The sequence below is a fragment of the Psammomys obesus genome, unplaced genomic scaffold, assembly GCF_907164565.1.
Source record: "Psammomys obesus unplaced genomic scaffold, mPsaObe1.curated_primary_1811, whole genome shotgun sequence".
In the NCBI taxonomy this organism is placed as follows: Eukaryota; Metazoa; Chordata; class Mammalia; order Rodentia; family Muridae; genus Psammomys; species Psammomys obesus.
Window position 1 is genome coordinate 14,490,442 of NW_026585797.1, and position 23,320 is coordinate 14,513,761.

Sequence of the window (23,320 nt, forward strand, 5' to 3'; positions counted from 1 at the left end):
AAAATAGGACTCCATTTCATATCCCTTGAGAACAAGGGTAGGAGTTGAGGGGATAGAAATGTTACTTAAAAAAGCCGTTGCAGTACTCATTGAAATTATGACCACATTGGAGTAAACCCCTCTTAAATTCTATAGCTCCTCTTTTGAGACCTACTTTATTCTTAGCATACCTTTGGCATCTGATGTAGCCTTTAGCATATAAGAAGCCATTTTGCCTCCAAATATGTTCCTATGGTTTCTTTTCTCAAACTTTGTATAATTTGTTACCTGGATACTCTAGAAGTCCCCCAACTGCAGAACCAATCAAATTAAGTTCAGTTAGAAACACTTTTGTCTAGCTAGCCAAAATGATGTAATGTTGCTTCCTACACCTGGATAACTAGTTGCTGTTTTGTTACCTGGTTGTTACCTCTTTATGGTTTGTTTCTGCACCTGGTTACAGTTTTGTTACCTAGTTGTTACCTGATTACAGTTTTTTGTATGAAAAAACAAAGTTTTAGGTGCAGACCAGTGTCTTAGTCTGGCTCCTGTGTCCAGATTATGGGTCCTGGCTGGTCAGTTTCCACTTAGCTTTCAATAAACATCTGTTGAGTTCAGTCTGGTGTCTGAGTGATCAGTGAGCAGCTATTCCTAAACCTGTAACACTACTTCCTACATTTCTTGACTCATCTGCACCTCTGGAAATACTTCTTGAAAGAACCAGGCCTGTTCAGCTGGGACTGCCATTCTGCCTTTTGTTTATTTTTTCATCTACTTTCTGTCTTAGATATAGATATATTATCTGGAACGCCAATAGCTGCTTTGTGGTATAAAGAAAGAAATATAATAATAATAAGCTAAGTAATCAGGACACTACCACTGCTGAGAGCCTACCTAAGAACTGCTATCACATTATGAAATTAAGTCCCATTACATTACAACCACTGTTGGCTGGGCTTTATATTATGCAGTGGAATGGATCTGTAACTTAAATACTTCAACCGTGCCTACTTATAAAGAAAATCCAACATTTTGTGGCAACATATACGTATTCTCTCCTGAGATTTACCAAGGATGAAAAATGTAGAAATAGATAGGAACAGATTACAATTAAATAAATTTAAATAGCAGATAATCAGCAAACACATGTTGAAGGCACAGAATGCAACAGTCACACTTGTATTTGAAGTCACACTCTATTTTAGTTGCAAGATCTTGAGCCAATGATTTTTTTTTTCTGCTCAAGCTTTAGAATTCTCATGAAAACACAGATATTGGTACAAGTTGTACCCATTGTGAAGTTGAACAATACAACACATGTGAAGTTAGTGGCACAATTCCCACTAAAGAGTAACACATTGTAACTGGGAGCTTTCATTATTAAAGGTCAGTCATATTTGTTAGGGCCTGTGACCATAAGGAGGTGAACATTGGATTTAAGTGGGAAAGAAGACAAGTCAATTGGTTATTCATACAGGTGGAAGAAGCTGTGTTGTGTATGTGTGTACATTCATCTAGATTCCTGGGGTGTAGGAAAAATCATCAAAATGCAACATCTAAGACTCATACCTCATAAATGCCAGAGATGGCGCAGAACTCTTTCCTATTTGAGAAGAGGTACCAACTCTTTATCCTACAGAAGAAATAAAAAGTAACTGGAAGCAGGCCATCAAGATATTTGGCTGCCACATTCATTCAAGGGTGTCCAACTATTTAGCTCCAAGGACACCCTGAGTGAATAATGTCTTGGGTCACACACTAAAGCAAGGAGTATCCAACCTGCTGATTCAGGTTTCTAGAACAAATATACAATATTTCTTTATTGTGACATGGATATGCTCTTTGTTTTCCTCTACAAAACTCAAGTTTAATAGTCATTCAATTCAGTTGGGAAAAAAAAGCAAAAACATTTTACAATGCTTTACGTTTGTGGTATGGTATTGGGCTATATTCACAGCTTTCCCAAGGTACATTTAGTCTGCAATAGTGGTTTGAACACCTCTGATTCTAGACTGCCTTCCCTTCCCATGCCAGTCATGTGGGTTCCCTTACACTGATCCTAGCAAGGGAGAGTGAGCCTGGTGCTTTCAGCTAGAGTCATAGACAAGGACAGACCTGAAGTGACTTGAAACAGGAGGCAGGGTGACTCCAGATTCAAGTAGATTTAAAGTTTCCATAACTATGAACTGCTAATCCACCCTTGCATGTTGACTTTACCTCTTTGTTGGCTCATGGCTCTACTGGAGTTATGACCACTCCATGTACCACATGACTGTGGCACATTTCAGAGAAAGAGTAAAAACCTTCAGGGATGAGATAGCATTCCTCTGGCATTCTGGAGCAAGGAAGGCTCTGACAGACAGTGGAGTCCCCTGGGATACATGGGCTGATTAAAAGAAAGTTCCCCCTACCCCCAGTGAAGTTGGGGAGAGGGGTGGCTAGAAGTTGGGTAGGTGTCGTTCTTAGGGCTTTATTGCTATGAAGAGAAACCATGAGTAACACAACTCTTGTAAAAGCAACCATTTAATTGGGGCTGGCTTACAGAGGTTGAGTCCAGTATCATCATGATGGGAAGCTTGGCAGCACTCAGGCAGACAGGGTGCTGGGGGAGCAGAGAGTCCTACATCTTGATCCGAAGGCAGACAGGAGAAAACTGGATTTCCACACTGAGCAGAGCTTGAGCATAGGAGACCTCAAAGTCTACCGCAACAGAGACACACTTTCTCCAACAAGGCTACACTTACTCCAACAAGGCCACACCTAATAGTGCCACTTCCTGTGAGCCAAGCATTCAAACACATGCGTTTAAGGGGGCATAATTATTCAAGCCACCACAGTAGGCAAATAATGTTTTCTGCTGTAGAAGAAATGATGAACAGCCCAGAGAATTTACAAATACCCACAATTACCCATTATTTTCATTTGTTTTCCATTGCTCTGATAAAACACTGGCCAAAGCAATTTGGCAAGGAAAGGGTGTGTTTAGCTTACAAATTACAGCACGTCATGGAAGGAAGCCAAGAGAGGCACCAAAGTAGACACTATGTAAGAAAGCTGGCTGCTGACTTATTTCCACTTATTTGCTCAGCTCAGAACCACCAGTCTGGGGATGGCACTGCCCCCACACAATAGGCTGGGCCTTCCTTCACCAGTTAGCAATCAAGAAAATGCCTCACAGACATAGCCACAGGCCATTTGATTGAGGCAATACTTTAATTGGGGTTTCCTCTTCCCAGGTGACTCTAGGTTTGTGTGGAATTGACAGCTGATGCTAACTATGACAGTTTGGTTGTTAAAAACTAAATTCAGCCATTTTCATGTGTGTCCTGAAGTACTATGGAATGGGAAAATATACGGTCATCCTAGGTAACTATCATCAGAGCTCCTGATCTCTAAATTGGTTGATCTCAGAGAGTGTTTAAGATGGTCACTGTCAAATTTGCCAGGTTCTATCACCTCAGCCCCATTAGTTCAAAACACTAAAGGGCTAATTAGACCCATTTGTCCTTTAGAAACAGGAAATAATGGTACTTAAACCCACAATCTTATCTGATCCTTTGCTTCTAGTAAGCTTGTTTTCACATTTAAAACCACTGAGACTGACACTCAACCAAGGACCATCTATGGATATAACATAGAACTTCTGCTGGGATGTGGCCCGTGGTAGCTCAGTAACCAAGTAGTTTTCCAAAGCAAGGGGAACAAGGACTATTTCTAACAGGATCTCAAGGGCAGGCTCTTTGTCCTCCCCCCCCCCCAGGGGAGGAGCAGTCCTGTTAGGCCACAGAGGAGGACTTTGCAGCCAGCCTTGAAGATACCTGATAAAACAGGGTCAAATGAAAGGGGAGGAGGTCCTCCCCTATCAGTGGACTTGGAAAGGGGCAGGGAGGAGACCAGGGAGGGAGTGTAGGATGGGGAGGGAATAAGGGAGCTGGATACAGCTGGGATACAGAGTTAATAAAAATAATAAACAATAAAAAAGAAAAAAAAACCACACATTGGAAATAAACCTGAAAGAATGTTTCATCCCTCTGCAAACTTCCAAAATGCCACAGGCTTGCTTATTAGGGTGACGGTCACTTATACACATTCCCTAGGGTACAGTTTTCCAAGATTCTGAACACAAGAAATGCATTGCTTGTGGGGATATTAAAAAATACTTTCCAGAGCTACAGGGATGGTGCATCCACAATAAAAATGGTTATTTTAGTTGTAAAATTAAAAAAAAATTAATTTTACCAAAACACAATGTAATAGGTTTTCTATTGTCATTTTGAATAAATCCATCTTTTTTCATCTTTTTTCAATTTTTGTTTTTTATATTAATTATAATTTATTCACTTTGTATCCCAGCTGTAGCCCCCTCCCTCATCCCCTCCAAATTCTACTCTCCCTTTTTCATTTTCTCCCATGCCCCTCTCCAAGTCCTCTGATAGGGGAGGTCCTCCTCCCCTTCCATCTGACCCTAATCTACCCAGTCTCATCAGGACTGGCTGCATTGTCTTCCTCTGTGGACTGGTAAGGCTGCTCCCCACTCAGGGGGAGGTGATGAAAGAGCCAGCCACTGAGATCATGTCAGAGAGAGTCCCTATTCCCCTTATTAGGGTACACCCTGGGATACTGAACTGCCATGGTCTACATCTGAGCAGGGGTTCTCGGTTATCTCCATGAATGGTCTTTGGTTGGAGTCTCAGAAAAGACCAGATTTTTTAGTTCTGTTTCTCTCCTTGTGGAGCTGCTGTCCTCTCCAGGTCTTACTATCTCCCCCTTCTTTCAGAAGATTCCCTTTAGGCACTCTTGCCTAAAGTTTAGTTATGACCCTCAGCATCTGCTTTGATATACTGCTGTGTAGAGTCTTTCAGAGGCCCTCTGTGGTAGGCTCCTCTCCTGTTTCCTGTTTTCTCCTTCTTCCAATGTCTATCCCGTTTGCCTTTCTGAGTGAGGATTGATAATCTTACCCAGGGTCCTCCATTATACCTAGCTTCTTTAGGTGTACAGATTTTAGTATGTTTATCCTATATTAAATTCATCTTTTAAATGCCTATTTCAGTGTCCAGTATAACTAGATACAATCAAATATTTTACAAAAAGTTCCTTGGGCCCTCAGCTATTTCAAGAGTATGAGGTCTTGAACAGAAAAGACTGAAAAAGCTGCTCAATTGGTCCAGGGCAGGAACATGAAGGCCCCATGGAGCTGTTATTCTGGTATTTTGTGGGGAAGACACAGAGGACAGAGAGATCCAAAATGAGGGCAGTCCTCCTAAGCAGACCAGTGTTGCTCCTAAACAGACGGTGGCCTGTCATAGCATATCCCCACCCTGATCACAGAGTCACTTGCCTACCTTTTAGTTTTATAGACATCAGTAGACAAAATTACTTACTCGAGGTCATCCATGGGGAAGTCAGGTCTTAGTGTACTGTCATAACATGTTTATTACTGCCTCCCCCACACCCTTGCAGCAAAGGACCTATTTCTTTAAGGGACAGTTAGTGCTCCACTCCTCACTGTACTCTCAGCATAGAGAATGTGGCTGGTTGGACACTGACTCTAAGCACAGGACAGCTGTCTCACCTGCCTATCCCCTCTCCCACCCCAATCCAGAGCCTACCTCCCTTCCTGGTCCAAAAGATGGGCATCAACAAAGCTAGCAAGCAATCACTGGAAATAAGCATTAACTGAATATCCCCTGTACTCTTGCCTGCCCATGCACACCAGAAACTAACCCTGGGTTTTGTTTTCATCAAATATCCTGTTGATTCAAATGACATCTTTATTTTCACTGTCTGAAACCACCAAAGCTTCCCTCTACATGTCCAGAAAATCTTGTTTCTCACAGCTAGCTTTCTTTTAGGGACTAGCCAGAACTGTCTGGTGGAAAATCTGCCAGCATTCTCCAATGCTTGGTCATGGCTGCCCAGCACTCAGACCACACTCTCTGTCCTTCCCGTTCTGGGTGCACCTCTGTGACAACACTGCACAGTGCACACAGTTTCCTGCCTTATTCCCCACCAGCTGCCTCTGAGATACATATACAAAGCCCCTTTTGTGTCTGAAGAATTTTCCTCCAGCTGGTAAATACAGAAAAAAAAATCAAAAACAACATGAAGTTAATTTAACAACAGAAAGCCAGCAACAGAGAAGTCATAATTTCAGAGAAAAATATTTTAAATATAACTATTTCCTCTGGATTCCATTTGATTGAAAAATGTGCTCTGGCTCAAAATATAAGCTAGAGGCACTTATTCGGCTATGGCCTAAAACTGAGCCCACCTTAGGTCCTCTCTTGGCAAGGCTGCAGTTTCACTCATCCTAACCCACTGAAAGAGCCTTTGACTTGCTGCCCGAACCCCTTCCCAGGGTCAGCCAGGAGACGTGAGCAGATGTCAGAGGTACTTATTTAATTTCATGAGTGCTCAGGCTTTTCGGGTGGGTATTCACATCAATTCCAGACCAGAGTCTCTTTTATCTTGGGATTTCCTCTGCTTTCCAAAGATGAAAAATTAATTTTGGTTATTTACTGGCAAAGCCAAACATATATACTAATCTTGATCACTCTAATAATTCATAACTTCCCTCTTGGTCTGAATACAGGACACTCTCTCAAATGTCTGGCTCTTTAAAAATTGCACTGGCAGAGTATCTAAGCAGATGCTGAGCCTGATGGCCAACTGTCGGGCAGAGTGAATGAAATTTTATGTAAGAAGTGGGAAATAGTAAGAGCTGGAGAGGACAGGAACCCCACAAGGAGAGCAACAGAATAAGAAAATTTGAACACAGGGAACTTCCCAGAGACTCATACTCCAACCAAGGACTATTCATGGAGATAACCTAGAACCCCTGCACAGATGTAGCCCATGGCAGTTCAGTACATAGTAATGGGAAGTGGGATTGCCTCTGACATAATCTGATTGGCCTGCTCTTTGATCACCTCACCCTGAGGGGGGAGCAGCCTTACCAGGCCACAGAAGAGGACAATGCAGCTACTTTTGATGAGAACTGATAGACTAAGAACAGAAAGAAGGAGAGGAGAACCTCCCCTATCAGTGGACTTGGGGAGGGGCATGCATGCAGAAAGGGGACGGAGAGTGAGATCGGAAGAGGAGGAGGAAGGGGCTTCTTAGGGGGGGATACAAAATGAATAAAGTGTAATTAATAAAAATTTTTAAAAAGTTAAAAAAAACTCATTATACATCGAATGTACACTATGATATTTATACATGAGGAAGAGGGAAGGAGCTATTTGGGAGAAGGCAACAAGAGGAATCAAATATATTATATTTCCATATTGGAAAGCCAAAAAAAATTTGCACTGAAATTTGTCTTAAAGCAAAACATGCAAATATATATTTCCACATCAGAACATTATATTGTGCTTATTAGTGGTGGCAAATAGCACATTTTCTAAGAAAATTCTTCAGGGATTGTGCTTAATCAAATAATTTTGCATGTAAAATGAAGTTCTTTAAATCTTAGTTCTTCCCATAATGAGAGGAAAAGGGGAGGAAGAGGGAGGAGAAAGACAAACAGACAGACCTGTATATTAACTCGTAGAATAGGTAACTGTTAGCAGCATACAGGTGGTCCCACGAGCCTGCTTCTAGGTTGCCTGGCAACCTCTGATATCATCTCCTGCCACTGCCAGATGGAAGGGATATAACCCAATTGCCAACCCTTGCATGTTTTCATTCTCTATCTATCTATCTATCTATCTATCTATCTATCTATCTATCTATCTCCCTCTCTCTCTCTCCCTTCTTCTCTCCCTCCCTTTTTTCCTTCCTCCCTTCCCCTCCTTGGCTTCTCTCCCTCTTTCTGTCTCTCTGTCTCTTTCTGAAGCTCCCCCTTCTCTTTCTCCCTTCCCCCTTTCCACGGTAAACTTACTTCCTTATACAAAAATATGTTTCAGATGATTATTATTCAGTATTACAACAGTATTACCTTGAAGTAGCTTAACATTGGGCTTTTGGAGTATAGCTGTCCTGGGTATGCTCTGAGCTGGCTCAGGATCTGCCTTCTCCACCTCAGCTCTCTGACTCACCAAAAATTTGGACTGCCTCCTCATGGTTCCAGTGAAGCCAGCATTCCTTGCACTTAAAGGGGTCCCCAAAACCATAATTAACTCTGAAAATTGGGAACTTGTGTTCAAAGATGCCACAAACTTAGACAGGAAATGTGACCTACAGATAACATTAAAAAGTGCTATATTAATACAGTCTCAGACTCTAAAATAGGCAAAGTGGTAATCAAATGCATTTTAGCACACCTCGAAAAATATATCAAGGTTTTATGTAGCTACATAATACTTCTAAGACACTGAGACTGATACAGACAAATGCACAAACCTGCATCTAAATATACAGTAAAATAAAAATATAAAAAGATAAATATAAAATTAATAAAACTTTCCCAGGAAACAAAACATAATTCTAGTCTTTGTGTCTACAAAAGATTGCCAAAAAGAGTGAAGAAGACAGACACAAACACTTCCCCATCCACTGACAACATGGAACTAATGGGCTCAGTGTCACAGGCACCACTTGGAACTCGCTTCTACAAATAAAAACAGTTTGTCAGAGGCACACTTTGAAATTAAACCAAAGATCTTGTTCTAAATTACCTATGAAATTAATTATGATAAAAGCACATAGAAAAACTGACACGGTATAAATCTTACCCTATTTATTTAATCTGAAAAGGTTTAAGAAATAAAACTCATGATTTTTTTTTTTTTATGGGAGGTTATGTTTCCTTCTAAGAAGGCATCCCCTTACAACAAAGTGTTACAAAAGCATCAAATCTTTGTTATAAAGAAAGGATAAGTAGACATGGCTACCCAACTAAAACCTTGCTGACCTTCTAAAATTCCTGCCAAGGCTGACAACTCCTCCATCGTAGCTAGGGTGACAACTGTACTTCTTCACTACTTTATAGCTTCAGCAAGTGAAGACTGTATCACTTTTAAAAGTGCTTTTAGGTTGGGCTATGAGCCAAGACTTATAGTTGAAGATAACTGCAGCTCTGCTTATCAAAGGAAATAAAATGTGTAAACCATTAGGACCAGTTTGCCATTGACCGTTATGCAGAAAAGAAGCTGCCTATATATTAGAAAATGTCTAGTGTTGTCATATATGTTAAGTCAAAAATAACTGAAACACTATCTTCAAAGGTGTGGGAAAGGAAAAGAAATAGCCAGATAGGATTTATGAGATAGGTTTCAGCACCAGCATGGCTAAAGACCTCTTTGCACGCATAGAGCTATCTCCTAGCACGGGAGTCTTTTGTGCCCAACACGGAGATGACATTTTACTCTCCTATTTAGGACAAATTGCTGGAGTGCTAGACTATTTTCATGACAAGACTTTATTGAAAAGCTTCCCACTGTGTCCCAGCAAGGCTGAAAATGTCTCCCATGTTCCTTTCATACTAAGATCAATAATTCTCCCAAAACAGAAAATCAGCCAGGTTTAGAATAACCAATAGTTCTTAAAGTTTCTATTATGATTTTTTTTCCTCCTGGTAAAGGCCAGCAAATCTCAACAGAGCTTGGCTCAATAAAGCACTAACATATTTACATTTGTGTGGCTCTACAAAGAGAAGTTAGCTGTGTCAGCAAAGAAAGGAAGGGGGTAGCAAGCAGGAGATATCATAGCAATGAGCTTCTACCCAGGAGAAGTGGAGCTGTAATCTACCTGGAACAATGCAGGAATCTTGTAGAAGCACCTGCCCTGCACATATGCTAATATCTACTTTTCATCTGAGCTGGTGGCCTAGCCCAGGATCCTACAAAGCATTCTTTGCCTTTTCTGCTCTACAGTTCAAGGTGACAAGAGTCAATGAGCACTTCTTCACTACATAAAAAAGGCAGGGACTAGGGCCTGGGAAGATGGCTCAGTGGGTAAAGCATCTTGCTATGCAAGCATAACTGATGACCTGAGTCCAGATCCACAGAGCCTACAGAGAGCCAGAAGTGGCTTCACTTAACTCTGATCTCAGCCACTCCTTCAGCAAGGCAAGAATGCAAATCCCCAGAAGCTTGTAGGCCAGCTGTTCTGTCATACTCGGCAGCAAAACAAGAGACCCCATCTAAAACAAGATGGAAGATGGCAGCCAACACCTGAGGTTGCCCTGTGACTGTCACACGTACACAAATATACGGAGGAAGAGGGAGTGGTGGGGCAGGTGCTACACTGTTGAGACCAAAGCTGCCTCCCCATAGAAGCTACAGAGATCTCTGTTGTCCTTTTAAGTCTCGGTCCTTTCCAGTTGATTTAGATAGGTGTTCTCAATCAAAACCGAAAAACAAACAAATCTCATGCATCATGCAGTGGTTATTCCAGGGCTTAAAGTATAGAATTAAAATTAAATAGTTCAACAAAGCACAAAAGCTATTAGAAGAAAACAATACAAAGAATGGAGAGCTATGAGGGTTCTTTTCAAGCACAGATTCTGGCAAATATGGTTTCTTTCATCTGCATGAAAGATCAATAGGTTTTTAAGTCAAGATAAGGAAGAATATATGTGTGAGGAACAAGATGAGTCTGGACATAACAGGCTCACTAACGCAGAAGGCCACAGGAGGAAGTAGGATGGAAGATACACAAGGTCAAAGTGGAAGAAAGTCTACAGAGTCTTTTAGGAAATGGCAGGAGAAAGCAATTAAGCTGATATTGTCTCCAAAGAATCACAAAGAAGGAAAGTAAAATGGCAGCTGATCAAATGCTGGAGAAACAGCTGCATTGTTCCCAATGTGGCACTGCATAAAGCCAACTAGAGGGCTGCTACCAATGGCTGCCTTGTAACAAGACAGCTTGAGGATTCCATCAACAGTCTTATCTCAGGTAGACCACTACGTTATAAGTAAATTGGACTCTAAAGAAAAGACACTTGTGTTTTTAAATATGATAGGAGTCAGGGGCCTTTATTCTTTTTTTACAATCACAAATATGACACATGGAATTCATATTGGGTGCTGGGTAGGCATTTTCCAGTCCTCACCCTCCTCTTCTATCCTAGAACCATTCAAAAGTCGAAATAAGATGTACCTGCCATAGATGCCCCTTGTTTATATACTAAAACTGTTGAGGCCAGAACAACTTGTCTAGATGTGTTTAATTTAATAATCCAGTGTTAAGAAAATATAAGTTTAGGAGGCCAAGGATTTATCTTTGAGAGCAACTTTGTAAATTCAGCATCCTTTGGTGTGGGATATGGACCAGGATCCAACAACTATCATTCCCACCCCACCATTGATCTAACACATTCCATTGATCATGAAACTTCTTTCAGATATCCTTAGACAGTAAGATACTAAAAGGTCTATTACCAGAACAGAGATTCAATTCTACCAAAGATTTACCCGAAATACTATAATCTTTAAGGACCTAGGAGATGAGACGCACGTACCTAGAATGAATGAGAAGAAATTTAGAGAGTCTGTTTACATCTTCAAAGGATTTATTAGACACTGAACTGGAGGAAACAAAATAATGAACTCTTGAGCACAGGATCTGATCACTACACCCCTAAATAACTTTTGATGTGGTAGATAAGCTCCATGGAAAAATTACACCAAGAAAATAATGAGGCCCAAAAGAGAGGGGACATTTCTAACTGTGAAGAAGAACCTCAGCAAATCTTCCAGGATGACAATATAAGAAAGGAAAGCTGGAGGCAGTATATTACAGAGGATCTTGATGAATATGACCCACTATTTCAGAGCCCCATACAAAGGGGAAAATAGGATGCACCTAGTCTTGCTGCAGCTTGATATGACAGGACTAGTTGATGTCTAGCCGCCTCTTTTCTTTGGAGGAGAGAAGTAGTAGATGGTGGTAAATCAAGGACTCTGAATGTTCATCTCCAAGGTCAAAAGCAAAGCTAATGGCAGTGAGAATGAAAATGATTATTTACTAACAAATTTAGGAAACAGTCAAGGGAACAAGTAAGGTGAAAGATGAAAATGATTATCTACTAACGAATTTGGAAAATGATTCAGAGGATGAGTTCACTCCACCTTCCTGCATAGGCAGTGACTCCTGATGACTTTTTAATTACCACTAGAATGTCCCTCCCCTAACATACACCATCTATTTACCAGTCATTTAAATCATGAATATTAATTTGCACTCAGGCTTTAAAAGTAATTGCCCAAGCTGGGGGTTGGGGAGGGGATATAACAAAGGTCTCTCAAGAGTTCAATATGCTTCTGACTTGAGCTGTCATTACTAACATGCACAAGTGATCAAAGTCATATTTGTATTTATTTATTAGAATTCTCATATATTTAAATGAGAGCAATCAGTTGGAAAAAACTAAAATACCAAAAGCCCAGCACAGCAAAAGTGTTCAACATTTGAATGAGTTCTTGTAACTCTATCCAAACAAATTTTTAGAAATGCTGTCTCAAAAATAGTCATCAGTCAGTCGTCAATAAAAAGCAACAATAAACGATGACAAAAAGGGAACATCACAGTGCCTGGCAGGTAAATCAATCTCCGTGTTAAAGAAGAACACACTCACAGCAAAGGAATCAGAGCTAACGAGCATCTGTTATAGTGCATCGTATCACTTTCCTAATAATAATACAACATAGTTATTCGTGCTGTTCTTGATTCCATAACTTCCCTTTGCTGTGGTCATGCCTTCTTCCTGTGTTCTATAAGAGGCTGTGGAAAGGTTCCCACTACTGTGACTCACAGGCTTCCTGAAGCTTCTTATATAACTAAGAAAGTTTGTAATAAATTCATCCCATGAAACAGTGTTGCCATGTGTGTCCTCATTTTCCCCTTCCAGAATAAAAAAGTCTGTGGCATGAGCTATCTGGCATGTTGTGTTCATATGGCTCAGTGCCCTGCACAGCAATGTTTGGAGGACTTTGCTGTGCACACGAAATACCGCAGTGCACATTCTGCTATATACAAAGATGATGGTGCAGCTCTCTGTCATCAGGATAAATACTTTGAATTATATTCCTAATAATGATGATTCATCCTTTGGAACACATCCGACAAATTCTTTTACCATCTCCTAGGGTATTAAAGATGGTCAGCTGGCTATGAAATGAGGGTAAACACCCCTGGACAAAGGAGAACCAAACAAATGTCCTTAGCACCAATAAAACGGTGTTGTTTCTGACCTATGTGCTTTCCCCTCCTCCAACACATGACAAAAATACCAGTTACCTTTTATTCCTTTTATTACAATGTGTTTGCTGTTTGGTGATGGTGGTAGTGTATGAACACATGGATGTGCCTTGACGCATAGGTGAAGGTCAGAGGACAATTCTGTGAAGCTGGTTCTCTTCTTCCACATGCAGATCCTGGAGATCCAACTCAGGCAAGCATCCTTATCCACCCTGGCATCTTAGGGCCTCCCCAGCTGCCTGTGGACAGCGTAGACTAGACCTCTACTCTATGGACATTGTTACCTGCTGTTCTCGCCATGAAGGCTGAGCTCCTACCACAGACCTAGGACCACATAAGCTTCATTTCCAGACTGAATAATACTTTGCTTTGAAAAAAGCCTTCAGAACAGTGATTAAGATGATTCTTTTTACTTATATGGTTATTATGAAAAAAAAATAAGATTTTGTTTTCACATATTTTAAATTTTTAATTGCAAAAAATTATAGTTATATATTGGAATCATTTAAATTTTCATTTAAAACGTATCATCTCTTAGATGTATCTAATAAACTTTCTACATGACAGCACCCTGAAAACTGCTTTAATCTACCAAAAGAGCACAAACTCAGCCTTAACAATAATAATAATGAAAAAATACTGCATCGTTTTCTTTTTCTCCTTGAACTCACATTTTCATTCTATTTCCTCCACAGAATTTTTTCTAAATATAATATAACTTAATGCTTGAAAGGCTTTCATCAATCTCCACATTATGCTTTTTGTAACAAAGTACATATAAAAAGATGTTTTTAACAATGTCCTGGAACTATAGAGTTTAAAAGTTTTCGATTTCCTTTCAGTTTGAGCTTTCATTATTAATGCACATGACTGATCCAAAAACAAAAACAAAAACAAAAAAAACATTAACAATGATTTATAAGAAAGTTAATAGTGTTAACAGGGGAAAAAGCAATTTTATTGGAAATGTATTTCTAATGAAGTGGTTGGATTTGTTGATTTCTTCAATTAGTCCATTTATCAATGGATGAGTATTACCTACTGTTTATGATAAAGCCTAGCTTCACATAATTATACATTTTGTTATTTTATAGATGTAAACAATGAGAAGCCTTGTCTGTATATGTTTACATTAAATGAAGGAAAATTATCAAAAGGTATTTTCATCTATCATCTTATAGCTAGACTAGGTCTCCTTCAAGTCTGTTGAAATTCAAGAAGTCAAAATTTCCCAAGTCGCACAAAGATGTACTTCCTGTTTCTTATCATTTCTTGTACCCATGGACTGATATTTTCAGTTCTTTGTGGCGGGGTGATTGTTTAACATCCTAGACAAAACTCCAGAGCAGACCCAGAATGATACCAGCTCTATTTTCCTCTGTCAAGCAGGAGAGTGACAGTGAAAAGTGCAATGGAAAAACTGATGTGATAAAGTCAAGGTTGTGCAAATCAGTTTTAAGATAAGGTACGTACAGGAAATGAACTGCCCAAACTATCATGCCTTTGTAGTTCTTACGTGGCCTTGGGGACAGCTCTCTGCTAGTCATTCATGTGGCCACCACTCTGTCCATTAGCAAGCTCTGTACAGGTCTGATTAGCTACAACATGTAAGTCTGGAGCAGATATGATAGGAGTAATAGACTGCTTTCAGGTCAGAACTGTAATTCCTGCTCAATCCACTTCAATGGAAATTCCTAATAAATCACTGTGTCCTAACAATGTAGAAAACACATACTACAAGTTAATTGTGAGTTCATTTCTCATGATATCACGGAAAAACTCAGTCAAGTGCTTTAATAGTAGAAAAACTGCTAAATAAGTTAGCCCACAGCCATGTGATTAAAAATGCAACATTTTAACTTAAAGAATACAATGCAATTTATAAAATGTTTCATATATTTTAAGTAAAAAAAAACAAGTGGAAAATAAGTTGTAATAAATTCCATATTCATTTGTATGCTCCATGTATGTACAAAAGACTTGAGAAAATCTATTAAACTGACTTTAGTCATTATCCCTAGGTGTTTGATTGTGAAAACAGTCTTTTTCATTCTTTTGTCCTTTCCCATTTTCTACACAGGACATGCATTTATACCAGAATAAAGATATAGAAGGGAAACAATGTAAGTGGGAGGGTGTAGAAATAGGTTTGTGTCTTAGAGCTGTTGCAGGTGACTTCAGATTGCCACCAGAAAGATGGTGTCCTGCAAAAGCTAGGGAGAGAACTTAAACCCACTCCAGATGGAAGGACTGATGGCATATCCCAGAGAACATACCGTTTTCTGTGCTTCCCTAGAAGGTTTTGTTCTACGTCCACTCTCTCACACTAGCTGTGGTCATTTCTCTTCTTGCCCACCTTCATCCCTCTGCTTACTAATTATCTTAGTATCACTGATTTCATTCACTCGCTCAATCACTCTACACAGATGGAAATAGATCAAGCCTTGGCTCTCTCATGAAATATCCCATTTCATTCACACCAAACAAACCAAGACAAGAAAATTATTCAGCACATGAAATGCTATAATCCAGCATTGTGATCCAACCTTCAGGAAAACATGGAAGGAGATTTTTGTTCTTGCTGCATTACAGTTGCCATCTCTTACCTTAACAAGTGGGGAGGAATCTTCACAACAGTGTCCAGACCACTTAGGGTTTCTGAAAAAGATTGTGGAATTACAAGTAAATATTCAAAGAATATGATCTAAGGTAATATCTAAATACTAAAATCTTGGTATTCTCTAAACTTACCAATGGCTATTGTTGCCCCTTAGGAAACAGAAACTACCTACTTCTCAGTCATCTTTATTTTCAAATTCTTTTCCCATGATAGATCTCATTTCATCATTGGGAAAGAGATGATTAAAAACTAGGCCATATTTTCCAGTTCGTGACAAGGAATTAATAGCTAAATCCCTGACCTAACCAAATGACAGTTCAATGTACCTACCACTGACCAGGCTGCTGCATTTACCCCAGTCAAAGAAAGAAGAGCTGTTTGGTTGAAGCAAGTTAATCTCCCAGTAAATAAACCCATATTTGTGAAGAATTTCAAGTTCACAAGGCACTTTACAAAACATGTGACACTTTACAGTCATGTGCATTAATAATGAAAGCTCAAACTGAAAGCTTGAACTGAAATCGAAAACTTTTAAGCTCTATAGTCCCAGGACATTGTTAAAAACATCTTTTTATATATACTTTGTTACAAAAAGCATAATGTGGAGATTGATGAAAGCCTTTCAAGCATTAAGTTATATTATATTTAGAAAAAAATTCCGTGGAGGCAGTAGAATGAAAATGTGAGTTCTAGGAGAAAAAGAAAACGATGCAGTATTTTTTCATTTAGCAGTACTCTATTTAGCAGTTTGGCCCTGTCTGGGTTTTCCTTTAATATTATGAGAAATACTGAAGTTACATTTATTTATAGCGAGCGTTGGCTACATTATCCGGAGACAGTGATTTACTAAAAATTTCCATTCAAGTAGATTAAACAAGAGTTATGTTTCTGTCTTTAAAACAAATCATTTCTTCTCCTATTATCCCTTCTCTAGACTTATGTTTTTAGGGATTCTCATGTTAACCACACACATTTGTGACATGATAGATTGCACCATCTGTTTAATCATTTAACAGGTAAGGGTAGTGATTAGGAAGATCAGCCTCAAACCTCATTAATCAGGCCTGGTGCTCAATACTTTGCCACTGTTTGTGGATAAAAAAAACATACCTCTGCTGACTCTAGTTGTACACACAGTAAAAAATTAATCATTATGCCCTCTCCAAAACAGTTCTACTTCAATCATCCCAACTTGTCTCCAGGCAATGAAGTCTCCCACTTAAATTCAACAAGCTTTGTCAATTTGAACTGCTTCCCTTAGGAAAAGACAGACAGACCCTCCACCTCACTAAGAGGTCAGAGAGAACAGGAATCCAAATATGTCCCTTAGACTCAGGACTAACAGGACACTGTAGGGCAGAATCAAGCCTGCTGTAGCCAACAGAGCAAAAACAGTGGATCTGAGAGAGGTGACTCATCAGCAAAACAAAGTAGACCTGAGCAGGGCCAGAGGTGCCTCAGAGATGAGGTCCAGCTGGAAAGGAGGAGGACTGAGGTCAAAGCTGAGGATGGGACAGGATGACAAGAAAATGAAGCCATGAAATTCAGGCTCTGGCGTAGCTCAAAGGGTCACACAGGTTAGCACAGCTAAGCACTTAGTGTGACAAGTAGCAGTGTTGAGGGCAAGTCAACGCTACTAGCCAAGGAGAAATTACACAATACAAACAAGCATTGTATTTTCTCCAGAGACAGAGAGGTATCTCCAGCCCAGGGTTGACCACTGTCTGATATACAAATGCTGAGTGAGCCAGAAGAAAGAAAAAAGAACCATGGAACAAACACTATGGGCCAACAAACACTATGCCCAACACTCTCTGGGAAATCCTTAGTCATCAGGAAAATGCAAATCAAAACGACCCAGAGATTTCACCTTACACCCATCAGAATGGCTAAAATCAAAAGTTCAAGTGACAATATATGCTGGAGAGGGTGTGGAGATAGGGGAACCCTCCTCCATTGCCGGTGGGAATGTAAACTTGTACATCCACTTTGGAAATCAATCTGGTGCTTTCTCAGACAATTAGGAATAGTGCTACCTCAAGATCCAGCTATTCCACTCCTGGGCATATATCCAAAAGATGCTCAAGCATATAACAAGGACATTTGCTCAAGCATGTTTGTAACAGCTTTATTCATAATAGCCAGAATCTGGAAACAACCCAGATGTCCCTTAACTGAAGAATGGATATAGAAATTGTGGTACACTTACACACTAGAATACTACTCAGCAATTAAAAACAAGGGAATCATGAAATTTTCAGGCAAATGGTAGGAACTAGAAAGATCCTCCTGAGTGAGGTATCCCAGAAGCAGAAAGACACACATGGTTTATACTCACTTATAAGTGGATGTTAGAAATATAATATAGGATAAACATACTAAAATCTATATAACTAAAGAAGCTAAGAATGAAGGAGGACCCTGGGTAAGATGATCAAAGCTCATACAGAAAGGCAAATGGGATGGACATCAGAAGGGGGCGAAAATGGAGAACAGGATAGGAGCCTACCACATAGGGCCTCTGAAAGACTCTACCCTGCAGGGTTATCAAAGCAGTTGCTGAGACTCATAGCCAAACTTTTGGCAGAGTGCAGGGAATCCTACGAAAGAAGGGGGAGATAGAAAGACCTGGAGGGGACAAGAACTCCACAAGGAGAGCAACAGAACCAAAAATCTGAGCACAAGGATCTATTCTGAGACTGATTCTCCAACCAAGGACCATGGAAATAACCTAAAACCCATGCATAGATGTAGCCCATGGCAGTTCAGTATCCAAGTGGATTCCCTAGTAATGGGAACAGGGACTGTCTTTGACATGACATCAGTGGCTGGCTCTTTGATCACCTCCCCCTTAGGCAGGAATAGCATTACCAGACCATAGAGGAAGCCAATTCATCCAGTCCTGATGAGACCTGACAGGCTCAGAGGGAAGGAGAGGAAAACCTTCCTTATCAGTGGACTTTGGAAGGGGCATGGGAAGAAATGAAGGAGGGAGGGTGAGATCGGGAAGGGATGAGGGAGGGGGTATACAGCTGGGATGCAAAGTGAATAAACTGTAATTAATACAAAAATAAATATTTTTAAAAGGCAAGATAAAAAAGAAAAAGAAAAGAATACACTCATTAGATTCCAACCACTGTCACTGGTTCATGAGGTCACTGGCCTAGCTGTAACCTCATACCTACAGCAGCGTTCTCTTTGTCCCTGGCTTTGGTTTAGCCCCTCTCCTGCATTCCATTCTCAAGATGGTAGATGAATAGACCCTACCAACCCTACACATCCCTTGGTCATCAGACATTTACCTTCCTTACAACCTCTCTTTCAAGACAACCTTCCCTAAAAATTCTACTGAGACAGCAACTCCACTATCCTCACCCCACAAGGGTCTCCTATTTCAATTACTACTTTATGTATTCCAGCAGGTTTTATCACTATCTGATTTGGCATACAAACTTTTACTTGTGCACTGGATCTTTTGTATGTTTTATGGTAACTTCACTGAGAACAGCACCTGACACACCGTAGGTGTTCACCATGTACTTGCTTAGGTTAATGAAGTAACAAGGAGGATAGCATATGTCAGTCAATAAAAGAAGGTCAATATGGCTGAAACTCAGAGTGTCAGAGGGATGGTGGTGCAGGATGAGCTGCCAGACGGGTAGAGGCACACCATATCTGACATACAAGAGCACACTGAAGGCTCTATTTTATACTGTTGGGTGCTACTCAGCCTTTTCACTTGCCATGGAATGAAGAGATTAGGGTTCCTGGTCTTACTGTTTGGATGCTGGCTTGAAAAAGTCTAGAAGCAACAAAGAAGAGCACAGGAAGCTGCTGTAGGCCAGGGGAAGCTTGAAAGAAACTTTGACACAAATGGGCAATAGAGGTAGACAGACATGTTAGAGACAGAGCTGAAAGGTAAACAGGCAGAACTTCGAGAAGGTTAAATACTAAACCACAGAAACATATCCAGGATAACACTCTCTTCCAGGTTTAAGCAACTGGACAAGCGACAGTACTAATTGAACATACAGAAACACCAGAGGGAAGTGAGCTGGATTTGAGGAGGAAATAGGAAATTCATAGGCTCACTTTGGGTCTTGTTAACTTCACGTACCTTTATGCCACTCAAGAATAAATATTGACATAATTCACTGTATTGGGCCTGGGATGTGAGGGACAAAGAATGTGGGAATGGATGAGTTCAATTCCTGATGACACACCGTCGCTCAAAATCCACAGTATCACAGGAAGTGGCTGTGGCAGCAAGGCAAAGTCAGCATCCAGAAGCATCTAGTGTCTCTGGCAGAAGTCAAGTTAGATTTGAGTGGGGCAGAATGGTAGGAGATGAAGACATGGGCACAGTCTCTACAGACACTCTAAGAAGTGTGACAGTGGAAGGCTACCAGTAGCTGATAGGGAAACAGGTGAAAGGATGACGATGAAAAAGATGGTCCTTCGCCTACTTAAGGTTTTTGTCTCTAATTTCATTTCCTTTTCCTTTTATATCCCAAATGCATTCCTCGTAAGCCCCTGTTATGTGTAAACAGTAAAAGTAATTTTAAAATGAGGGCATTATATCTGCTTCCCAGATATATATAATTTCCAACCATCTCCTTTTCATTGTCTGTGCCAGTCACAGTCTTGGGAGTTATCAGTTCTGATCCTTGTTCTTTCAGGCTCTCCTGAGCTCATCCCAACCAAATCATGCTTTTTTACTCAGAGCATATCACATAAACAAAAATTGGGGAGTATAAAATAAGGGGAAAATGCATACCTAGTCCTTGTTACTTATTCTTACAATTATCAAGAACACTAATTTTTTAGAGGTATTATGACAAAGCAGAGTAAAATGTGAAAGTTTAAAAATGTACTAAAGAAGCTGGTAAGATTACTCAGAAGATAAACACACTAACACCTAGCCTAACAAATGTGAGTTTAATTCTCAGAAGCTACAAAGTAGGTCTGACCTCTACATGCATGCTTTTGTACCCACCCTATATAAATGTTTAAAAGTTAAATGCATTAAAAATAAATGTTCAGTATGATCCCTTTGAAAATGAGGTAAATACAGCATAATGTTATCAAGTGGTGAGATAATAGGAAATTACCTTTTCTCTTCATGCTGTTTAATGTTTTCCAATGTTCTAAAGCTAACATGTAACCCTTACAAATTAAGGATGTATAATATTTGAAAGTATAGGGATTATTAATCATTTATTTATATAGTGAAAGCTGTGACTTCAAGCTATAGGTGCAGAAACCACCAAGGCTGCAAACACACCGCGCTTGTGCTCACAGAGGCTGCTACTCTGCTGACCTTTATTATCATAATTGGCCAGAATCCACTCTCCTGCAACATTCAATTTTTGCTCTGAGGAAACCATCTTTCTTTAACCCTGGGATTCAATTGTCTCCATGGTATAAGTCTAATCCCATTATCCTGGTGTCTTTCTTGGGTAGAATATAGGTTCAGGCATAGTCACACAGAGAGAACTGGTGAAACCAAAAACAACATGGGTATGAATGGAAGAGCCCACAAGCTCTGACCGCAGTGATGACCTGTCTTTCTAAAGTTGGTGTAAGGAAGGAAGGTGGGACTCCTTTATCTTGAGATGATGCAAATGGTATGTGCCTCTTCTCTCCTTACATTGGTGGTTTTCAACCTTCCTAATGCTGTGACCCTTTAATACAGTTCCTCCTGTTGTGGTGACTCCCAACCTGAAAACTATTTCCCTACTATTTCATAACTATAATTTTGCTACTGTTAGAAATGATAATGTAAATATCCATGCTTTCTGATGGTCTAAGGTTGAAAACCATACCTTAGATGATCTGGGTGTTGCTACTGATTAAAGTATGGGAGGTCTCAGAAATAGCAGAAACTTCTAACAAATGTTTCCAAGTTCTTGTCACCATCAGAAAAAAAAAAAATTTAGAGATGACATAAAATAAGGAATTGGGAAGAAGTTTTAGGCAGACAGAGAGTAAAGGAATCTGAGTCACAATCTTTCAATTTTAGGTAGCTGAACTTATAGGTGAGCTTCAATGGAGGGAGGATTATTCATGAATTAGAAGAGGATCTGACTTTCTCACAGAATAGACTTTACTCCCACTGTCTATCCTTATCTGGAATTTTGAGATTGAAACAGACAATTCTGCTAGGTAAAAAGTTGCAACTACAGTAAAACAAAGAACAGTTAGCAAAGGTCTGGCTTAGCCACAATGGTCCTGGGGTTTTGTTTTGTGTGTTTGTTTTTACTGTTTGAACAGTCACATAATTTCCACAGCTCTACAGATGTATCAGTTTCTAGAAAGTCTGCCTCACCTCCTCCCAGAAAGACTTATTAGTTTAACCTTTCGTTTTTGAGATGACTGCTGTCAGATTATATTCTAAAGATGATGACTGTGTGTCCTAGTGTAATCTCTGGTGCTATGAAAAACACCATGTCCAAAAGCCAATGGAGAAGAAAGGGTTTATTTCAACTAAGAGGTTATAGACCTTCATCCATTGAAGGAGGTCAGAGCACAAGAAGACAACACAAAGGAAAACTGCTTTGGGGGTTGTTGCAGGCTCACACTCAGCTACCTTTCTTATACAGCTCATGTCTCACCTCCCTAGGCATGGTACTGCTCACAGTGGTCTCGACTCTCCTGTATCAATTAGCAGTTAAGAACATGCCTCATGGAGGATCCAAGATGTCAGCACCAAGAGGACACTGTATCTGACGAGCAGGACAGAAGTGATTGCACAGTGAGCTTTAAAACACCAGCATTTGTGTTTCCCAGGTGAGAGGAAACCCCACGGGTGGGAAGCAATCCAGATCAGGTCACCCTGCTAAAACCCAGAACAGGGAACAGTTGCAGGGTCCCAGTGCAGGCAGGTGCTCAGTCACCAGCCCAGAGCCACATGCTTGCATGCTCTGATCACCGTCTCAGACTGAACTGAGGGCCCCACAACACCAAAGACTGGGATTTCCAGTCAAAAGAAAACCCCATGGTGAAGGAAGCAATCAGAACTAACCTCAGAGATTGTCACCCAGACAATCCCTGGTAAAGAACCTGGTGTTGGGGGGGGGGGGCACTCAGCCACCAGCCCAGATACCTGCTCACGCGCCTGAGTCACTACCCCAGACAAAACTGTGGGCCCCAGGGCCCCAGTGACTGGGTTTCTATGTTGGGAAGAAATCCAATGGTGAGGGCAATGGCAGGTCCAACCACAGGGCACTCCGCCAAATCCCTCCCCTACAAAGATCTTGGGAAAAGTTCCTGGGTTCCTACAAGCATCCAGATGCCATCACAAAGTGACTCACCTGTGCCTGCTTGCTCTACTCATCATCCCAGGCTGAACTGAGGACCCCAAAACACCACATACTGAGACTCCCTGTCAGAAGGAAACCCCACAGTGGGGGAAACATCAGTACCGACCTCAGGATGCCCAGCTCCAGAAAAATTTCTGGGCTCCCACAGGCTCCAAACTCTTGCCTCCTGCTGCATGCAAGACTGCTGTGCTTACCTCCCACTGATAACTGATTGGGTACTGGGGCACAGAGCTACAACCTCAGACCTGCAGAAGCC

General features: G+C 40.5%; 1 protein-coding gene across 1 annotated transcript in view; it reads right to left on the reverse strand.

Moving 5' to 3' along the window:
• Positions 1-23,320, reverse strand: part of Arfgef3 (ARFGEF family member 3) — a 155,663-nt gene that overhangs the window by 123,239 nt on the left and 9,104 nt on the right. The window contains exon 2 of the mRNA XM_055599343.1: positions 15,729-15,780. Within this exon, the coding sequence (XP_055455318.1) occupies positions 15,729-15,780 (52 nt within the window). The remainder of the gene's footprint in view (positions 1-15,728; positions 15,781-23,320) is intronic.